The sequence below is a fragment of the Mchenga conophoros genome, linkage group LG14 (assembly GCF_057382185.1).
Source record: "Mchenga conophoros isolate Kocher_MC1m ecotype Shallow Benthic linkage group LG14, M_conophoros_male_GT1.1, whole genome shotgun sequence".
In the NCBI taxonomy this organism is placed as follows: domain Eukaryota; kingdom Metazoa; phylum Chordata; class Actinopteri; order Cichliformes; family Cichlidae; genus Mchenga; species Mchenga conophoros.
In genome coordinates, this window is record NC_140539.1 from 24,969,998 (window position 1) to 24,978,992 (window position 8,995).

The window sequence follows — 8,995 nt, forward strand, 5'->3', positions numbered from 1 at the left end:
TTTTTTTAAAAAGCGGAGAAGAAGAAATAACAGCTAGAAAATGGGTTTGGGGCGAAGCTAGCTGTTAGGCTAATGTAAATATTCACCAAGAGGAGACTGGAGAGCAACTGAAGATAGCGTTACAAGAAAGCTTTGCGTACGTTGACACGAAATGTACGTAGTAACGTAACGTTGACCTGGCTTGCAGTCTTAGCGAGCTATGATAGCTCAGTAATTAGCTTGTGTTAGCACTGGTTACATTGCTGGCTATAGATTAGCTTATTGAATTGTCATTCTGGACCGTAACATAGGCTAAAAGGGTCTGTTAGAAACTCCAGGAAACATTTGTCGCTAAGAGACAGCGGTGTTTGGAAAGGGTAAGCTTCAGAGTCCTACACCGACTATTAGCGTGCTAATCACAGCTTAGCTCATAGCTGGGGGCATTCCTTTAGTACAACCCAGCAGTCGGCAAACTTTAATGTCAGAAGAATTATTTTTTTAAAAGTTTCTGACCAAAATAAAAGTCGGTTTGAATCCTTAGTACACATTTAAGGCGTATAATGAAGCTGTCGCGGCTTGTTAAGCAGAAATTCGCCTCTCAGCATTACTAATAGGAGTAATGTATTATCAACAAAACACAACGATTATGAAATGAAGGGAAGAACATTAGCATATACAGAGCTGCTTTGAAATAGAGTAGCCTTAAAGCTTTGCAGGCCTCTTGGAGTGTTATGTGTTTGTGCAGTTGACTCAAATTAAAGCTCGTCTTCACTAATAATTATAAGTAAAACGTATACTACAGTAAGTTTCACAGTAGTAAAAATAAATATAAAGGAGTTTAAGTCCAGCTGCAACGACTGAATGACGTTCTCAGCCTTTGTGTATAAAAGAATGTATTTGTAGTATATTTAGATTCAGCAAAGCACAGTGGCTGTTCAACTTTTTAAAGTTTTATCACTTCTGTCTCCACTCAGTAGTCCTTCCTTTTAAAGAATGATGAGCCAGCGGCGTGGGATCCATCTGGACCAATCAGAGCTGCTATGCAAAAAAGGATGTGGTTTTTATGGCAACACTGCTTGGCAAGGCCTGTGCTCAAAGTGCTGGCGAGAAGAAAATCAGCGAGAAAAGCAAAAACAGATTCAGGAGGACTGGGCACTCGCTGAAAGGTTTGTTTACCTTCTTGTCTCCTATGTGAGACTACTCAGACAAACAAATTTGTTAGAAGCTGTTCTGTTCTCTTACCGCTAGATGTACTCAGCTTCCTCTTACAGTAGGCTGTCCAGCTGCGCAGTATTACAGTTCTACTATTCTTTTTAATTTTTTTCCTCACAGGTTGCAGAGAGAGGAAGAGGAAGCCTATGCAAGTCGACAACAGAAGACCCAATCACAGCCTTCCATTACACCTTTTAGCAAGTTTGAGGAGAGAAAGACTAAAGAAAAGTCCAGCAAAGTCAACACGGTCACAAAGTTTTTTATTCCGTCCACAAAAACACCACCAAAAAAAGGTACGTACTGTAGCAAACAGGCAGCTGCTAGAAACTCTGGTAGGGCTTTATGTTGCAGCTCAGTAATAACATCCCGATAAGATAAAATAAATCCAAAAAAGGATAAATATTCTACATTTAATATCTGCTACAAAAATAAAATATTTAGCACAGAGACTAAGAATCAATCCTTAACAGGAGTCCTTTGATTTTATGCAATCCATGTTTTTGTTGTTACTGTATTCTTAAACATCTGGTTGGTTAGCATTAATTAGCTGCCCCACTCACAGAGAGCAGCATGATCAGAAATTAAGTAAAAGGAGTCATTTTTAAAGCTGAGGAATTAAGAAAAAAAGAAAAGAAAAAAAAAACAGGAGAAAAAGAAGAAATTTCCAAACAGCAGACAAAGCTCCTCCATCGGTCACAAGTTATTTTGCTGCGACTCTGGTCTCGTTTCTTCATTCCACATTTGTCTTTACTGTTCTTTCACGTAGTAATGCTGCTCCTCCCAGCTGTTGTGCTACGTGGCATGCTAGCATTACCCAGCATGTGGTTTGACAGTGTAATTTTGTAAATGTGTCATTATTTGTCACAGCGGTTTGTGCGTTATGATGTCTGCCCTGTTGAAGAGAGTTAATGTTAAAGTATTAATGGTTTTCTTTATGTTAAATTTAGTGGAAAATGTTTAGAAACTTCAGTGAGAAGAATATTCCCTCAGCAAGTATAAAGCTATTCAGTTAATAGAGTTTCCCTCTCAATACGCGCTTCAGCACTCTTTAACAGTCAATAATATGTTATATATGCATGAAAATATACTGCCAAGCATTATATTGAGGCAAAATCATAAAGTAAAACTTTGGTTGTAAATACAATAACTATTTCAGCTTCTCCTCTTTCAAGAGTTGCCACGAAATCTGATTAAAATATCTGAAAAACATGTGCAGTGTTTGGATTAAAATGTTAATATAGTTAATTTAATTACTGAAGTAGGCTGATAATAATGAGGTAAATTTGGCAGATGTTTTCATATTATGCTGTTATAAGCCACCTTCAAGATTACTTTAAAGTTCTTGAAGGTAATAATGTAAAAATTATGTTTAATCCTTTAATTAGTGGATGTGCATTTTCTCTAATAATGAAAGTAGAAGCTTATAAAACCAAACATCAAGATGCATGTTTTGTTTTTTTTTTATCTGGAAGCACTTTCTAGTTTCTGTAATAAATTGATACCACAGTATTACCATGTTGTTACTGAGCTGCATTATGAAGTGCTATTATAGTTTTAATCTATATTTTGTGTCTTTATAGTGTTAAAAGTTTACAATGCTGTTGAGAAAATGAGGATATAATGAAAATGAGTTTGTTTCAGTAAAAGTATTTCTTTGCCTTAATGCTTTACAATTTACCCGTTTAGCTGGAAAATCACTACACGCACAGATTTGTGTGTGGTGATCTTTGCCTTGTTGAAGAGACCTGTTTAGTTTAACCTAAATACAATCTGGTTGGATAAATGTGTTCTTTTTCTGGTACAGCACTAGCTGCTGTATGTGGTTTTGAGCTATTAAGAATACATGCTTGAAGTATCTGTAACTGATTAAAGTGACAATAAATTATCATTCTGCAGATGCTGCACCTTTTGACCCGCAGTCCAGCCCGAGCCCCAGCTCATCCACAAGCCGAAAGTCATCTGTGGACAGTGATATCGCGACACGAGAGTTTATTGATTTTCTTAAGCCTCTGAAGTCTGGCAGGGAGATCTTCAAACAGTGTCGGGCCTTCACTGAGACCATGGTCTACAAGCGGGTGGGTTTTGATTAGATATACAAGACTCAAATAACTCAAAACTGTTTGTGAAAATTCAGTTTTCATTTCATGTTCATACTCAAATTCACACAACACTGGTGTAGCAGTTATAGTTAACCACTTCAAATTGGCTTCAAATCAAATGATAAAGGCAGTATTTTGGTGTTGTAAGGAAAGATTTACTTTTTTTTAAACCCAAAAGTTGGGAAATCCCTGCGTTACAGCAGGTAAAACATGAAAAACAAATACAATGTTCTAAATCAAAGAAGCTCAGATTGGTATGAAGAATGAGCTCGATTAAATAGAAAATACAAAAAAGTGAATCTAAATGAAATACAGGTTAGGAAAAAAATTGAAGGTCTTTTGTGAGAATCTTGAGAGTTGATTCAAACTGAAGTGAAATGGCAGCAGCGATGATGGGAGCAGCAGATAAAACAGTCACGCTCCCGTGGCAAGTAGTTTGAAGTTCAAGCAGAACTGCTAGTAAATGTTGATCAGATGTATTATGAATGTATCCATTTAATATGCCCTTGTGTTTTCTGCAGGTAATATCTTCAAGACTATCAAAGTTTTACACTCCAGTTATATCAAGGCTGAATTTATATTATTTCTTATTCCTAATTCAGGACATCGGAGCTGATGAGCTGTCAGAGTGCGTGCAGGACTTCTACCAGAACCTTTCAGAGCGCCTCCAGACCCAGTTCAAAGGTGCTGCGTCACTCTTACACCCAACAAAAATCTGCTTTAAATGAAAAATATTAACAGTATTACTGGGTATGATTTTGATTTAATATCTCTATTCTCTGGGCTTCTTTTTGTAGGTTCGTCTGATGAAGTAGAGTGTATTATGGATGAAGTCGAAAAGTACATAATGACTCGTCTCTACAAGGAAGCCTTCTGTCCAGAAACAACTGATGATGAGAAGAAAGACCTGGCAATTCAGAAGAGGATCAGGTTCGCAGACAAAAGTCGTCACAACACTTAAAAGACGTTTTTTTTTTTTGTTTTAAATAAATGTATTTTTTGATAATAACAAGGAAATACTGCTGCAGGTAAAAACACAGCATATTGCATACTACTCTGGGACTGAAGTACTGAATGATTTATTACAGAGCCCTGCACTGGGTCACCATTGAGATGCTGTGTGTTCCTGTAGATGAGGAGATCCCTGAGGTTTCTGACAGCGTAGTCAAAGCCATCACAGGTTTGTCTCATACTCGGTTTTGTTTAAGAACAAAACAGGACATCTCGCGCTCTCACAGGAACATTGTGACACCTGGCTGATTATGCAGTCGGGGATAGAGGGTTAGGAGCAGTGCTGTGCACACATTAGAAGAAGGACAGTACTTTTATTTTCCACTTACAGCGGGAAGAGAAAGGAACTTGTGTGTTAACCCTCTGAAGTAGTCTGACACACCGTTGCGTCCAGATCACACGACTGATTTAAGATGATGTAGAAGCAAGACAAAGCTTTGCTGAGTCTCAGTTTCAGCTTGTTTCTTAAGTGTGGACAGAGATAAATAATTTATGCCATGCTTTTTATCCCTTAGCTATAAAAGGCTGATGGGGTATTGTCGTCACCCTGCTGGGAGGGTGGGCGATGTGGACACCCAAGTTTGTAATTATCGTAACTATTTATGTATGTAACTATTTCCTACTTTTTAAAAATGTATTTTATTTTTATTTATTGATTGATTTGTTTTTTGTGATTTTTAGTTCAGTTGTGTTAACACAGTAAATCGAAAAGAGAAAATAACTGTGAAGTTGTGCTGAAAAGAATGATACCAAACAAGGAAAGATAAACAGTTTATACATTTGAAATATAAAGGTGAAATCAAAAGTAGTCTGAAATGGTCAGTTATACACTAGACTCCAGAGTGTTAAACTACGTTGAGTGGTGGACATAAGTCAGAAAATAATATTATTTATTCTTTTAATTTTTACTTCTGTGTAATTTTTTTTATACTACTTTTGCATGTGTTAAAAATAAACTTGAACAGAGGGCTGATACGATACATCATCTAACCTAATGCTTGTAGCTTTTGTCCAAAGATGCTACTGATGCTTAGGACCTGCAGGATGCTGAGCTTGTAGTACGCTGGTAGAAACCTTCCTTATAGTGCTGCTAGGACAAAACTTTCAGATTAATGCTCTGTTTGTCTTCTCTTGTTTCAGACGTGATTGAAATGGATTCGAAGCGCGTTCCCAAGAACAAGCTGGGATGCATTACTCGTTGCAGCAAGCACATCTTCAATGCCATCAAAGTCAGCAAGAAAGAGGCTGCGTCTGCAGACGACTTCCTCCCCACACTGATCTACATCGTGCTGAAAGCAAACCCACCGCGACTGCACTCCAACATCCAATACATCACCCGTTTCTGCAACCCCAGCAGACTCATGACTGGAGAGGACGGCTACTATTTCACCAATCTGGTGAGGAAATTAGTACAACAAGTGCATTTATGTGGCTTATCGGTGTTTGTCTGTAGCAGCTCTGAAATTGGTTGCCAATTCCTGGCAACCAATTTCTTACTCGACTAAATGAGGGGAAAAAATCAGGCTAACCAACTAGTAAAACTAAGAATCCCTCAGTAAGTTAAATTTGAGAACTGCTTAATGGAAAAATTAATATACCGCTTGTGCGTCTGTGCTTCACCTCGCATTGTGCATTATCAAGATTGTGTCGTGCATTATGAATGACGCATGCTGTTCTAAAATTCACAACAGCCACTTGAATAAAAGCTAAAATTTAACAAAAAACAAGCTCCAAGTTCCCTCTCGCCACCTCCTCCAGCTTATCTGGGAAACATCGAGCCTTTCCCAGGTGAGCCAATAGATGTAATCTCTCCAGCGTGTTTTGGGTCGCTGGGACCTTCTCCGATAGGACATGTCAGAACACCTTGTCCAGGAGACGACAGCCTTAGCCATCTCCTTATGATGTGGAGGAGCAGCGGTATACTCTGAACTCCTCGTGATTGATTGATCTCCACACCCCATCACTAAGGCAGAGCACATCCACCTTTCGAAAAAGGCTAATTTCCACCGCTTGTATCGAAATGTCATTCTAATACTGCATTCTAAGGCCTGCATTAATAGATTTATGACTTAGGACACAATCATTTAACACCATTGGGCATCAATTAAAATTTTAACAATCAGATTAAAGGACTAGTAAGTCTGTTACCGACTAGTGACATTTAAACCACGGATGACATCCATGGTTGAGATTTCTTTTTCTTTTTTTTTTTTTAAATCACTCTTACTTCCTGTCTTCCCAGTGCTGCGCAGTGGCCTTCATTGAGAAGTTGGATGGCCAGTCTCTGAACCTGAGCTCTGAGGAGTTTGAGCTTTACATGTCGGGCCAGGCGTCCCCAAACTGGCCACTCACTTCCGGAGCCGCCTCCTCCTCCAGCAACAGCGCTCTCAGTCAGGTCCACAAAAGGCTGGATCTGCTGACGGGGCTCGGGGAAAGGCAGGAGCGCGTCATCGAGAAGGCTCGCCAGCTGGAGAGTGACCTCATTGACTGGACCGATGAAGTGGAGCAGAAAGTGCAGAGCGTTCTGGAGAGTTTTCCACCCGACATGCAAAACCCCCCTGCACCCACAGCGAGTGGGGCTGCAGCAGCTTCATCAGCAATCGACTCTGATAATGTTGAGAATGAGCTCCTGCCACCACCACTGCAGCCACAAGTGTTTGCTGGTTGATATAAAGCTTTACTCCACCCTGACCCTTTTCCCTCCAGCTGTCTGATACAGATCCCAGTCAACACTCCCAGAATCTTTGCTCCATCCACCCTTTTCTTGTAGAAGCCATGAAGCTAGACCTTATAGCAATGTCACTTTCAAATGGAAAAAAAAAAGTTTGTTATTTTTGGGTTGTGCGTTTATTTGCTTTCTTGGAGAGGGTAAGATGAGAAGCTTGATGCCACTCTCGTGTTTGAACACTGCGAAATATTTTGTTGTAAATTAGTTTGTAGAAAAACCAAAGCGTAGAAGCTTTCGTACAGATCAGCAGTTCATTGGTGGTGGATTTCTGTCACCTGTGGACACGGCTAGGCTGGTTGCAGCTGTCAGAGTGGTATGAATGCTCCTGACTCTCCACCAGGAAGCAAATAAGAGCATTTACTAAAGTTTGAGATTATTTTGAACACCAGGCACCACTAGGTGGAGTCCTGGAGTCCAGCAACACTCAGTCAGGGGTCTGTTACTGTTACAGTCTGCTCCTGTTAAAGTGTTAGACTTGCTGATATCCTCAATCCAGCTGAGCAGTGGAAAGAGAGTGACTCCATTCCAAGTTCTTCCGAAACACATCCGCTTGTCACCCACTGTGGCATCTTCAGTACCTCAGCTATTCTTCACCCTTTATGTACAGAGAGGGTAAAATGGACGATATTTAAACATGTATAATAACTCTCAAACTATCAGATGAGGATTTATTTTAAGCGTATGTCTCCGGGCTATGTTGGCCCTTAATTCCCAAGTTGTATCTAACAAACAATAATTTTCATTACACTTTACATAACACTTTAGATGGGCGGGGTGGGGGTAAACGAGGTGGTAGGGAACTCCCAATGATGCAATAACCAACTTGCCGCTCTTTAAAACTCTGAAATTCCAGCTCATGTTTGTAATGTGTGCTGTGTTTAGTGTGCGTTTCACAACCCTTCACAGAAATAGCCAGAAAAAAGAAGTGTGTGCGTGAGTTGAGAAACTGTGTGTGTGTGTTGCATGTTCTAGTAATGTTGACAAATCCTCCAGTTACACCTGTAGAAATACTTTTTTTTTTCCATGGCTGACCTCATTCTAGTCACAAGCTGAATGTACAGAAGTGATTTTATTTTTCTATACGGTGTTGGTTAATCCTCCCTCTGGATGCAGTAGGAGATGATAATCCTGTAATATTTACAGTAGATTAAAAAAAAACAAAAAAACTTTGCTTGAAGATGTATACATTTTAATGATCGGGTCGTTGACGTCTTAAGAGAGCATTATGAGCAGGTCTGCTGAAAGAAGGTGAATGAATTGGGCACAAAAACCAGCACGATGCCGTTTCCCTGTAAGAATGAGGCAGAATCACTCCAGAGGCTCATGGAGAATTTAGAAAACCAGTTTAATTTATTTTATGGCACTTTTGTTTGCTTTTAAAGCACTTCATTCAATAATGAAGGTCATTGCGCAGATTAGTTGATAGTATAGTAGTTAAAAGCGTCTTTGTTGCACAGATTTAGTTCAACTGTCTTCTTTAAATTTCTCAGTCTTGAAGTGGAGGAAGCTTTTTAGGAAAGTTTGTTTGAATTATGTGAGGCACATTTTTCTTTTCTCGCGAGCTAAAGTTTCCCTTTCCAACCAGGTTTAATTTTTGTTGTTGTTGTTGAGAATTTGCAACAGTGCAGTCAGTGTGCGGCTGCTGTCAAAATTCACTTTGAGAAAAAGCTCTTAATGCAGACATAAACTAACAGCTTGAATAAATTCTTATTGCACTGTATGCAGAAGCCATTTATCAGGTATTTCAAAACATTTTAAACCGCGTCTTTGTTACCTTATAGGTTTGTTGTTGTGTGACATGGGAGAAATGAACAGAATACTGTCTTTTATTTAAATGTAACTTATTGGGGCAGTATTGGTATATTTGCATCTATGGGTGTGTGGTTAATAAAAATAGAAAAGTAAAATGGACTGTTGTGGTTCCTTTTAATTTTTTTCACATGACTGTGATGGTCAAGATTTTGCA

The 8,995-nt window shown here is 39.2% G+C and overlaps 1 protein-coding gene across 1 annotated transcript; it reads left to right on the top strand.

The window, feature by feature from the left end:
* rabgef1l (RAB guanine nucleotide exchange factor (GEF) 1, like) lies at window positions 1-8,936 on the top strand. Its single transcript, XM_085243571.1, has 9 exons — window positions 1-153; window positions 954-1,145; window positions 1,312-1,484; window positions 3,088-3,266; window positions 3,893-3,974; window positions 4,088-4,220; window positions 4,379-4,470; window positions 5,442-5,698; window positions 6,544-8,936. The coding sequence occupies exons 2-9, from the start codon at window positions 973-975 to the stop codon at window positions 6,967-6,969; spliced, it is 1,515 nt and encodes a 504-aa protein (XP_085099697.1). The 5' UTR covers window positions 1-153; window positions 954-972; the 3' UTR covers window positions 6,970-8,936.
* Window positions 8,937-8,995: the final 59 nt, after the last annotated feature.

What these genes read in the sequence shown, in the direction of transcription:
- rabgef1l (XM_085243571.1), top strand. Translation starts at nt 973, where the DNA reads ATGATGAGCCAGCGGCGTGGGATCCATCTGGACCAATCAGAGCTGCTA. An exon ending in GACTGGGCACTCGCTGAAAG is followed by an intron (nt 1,146 to 1,311) that starts GTTTGTTTACCT and finishes TTTTCCTCACAG; the next exon opens with GTTGCAGAGAGAGGAAGAGG. An exon ending in GCTACTATTTCACCAATCTG is followed by an intron (nt 5,699 to 6,543) that starts GTGAGGAAATTA and finishes CTGTCTTCCCAG; the next exon opens with TGCTGCGCAGTGGCCTTCAT.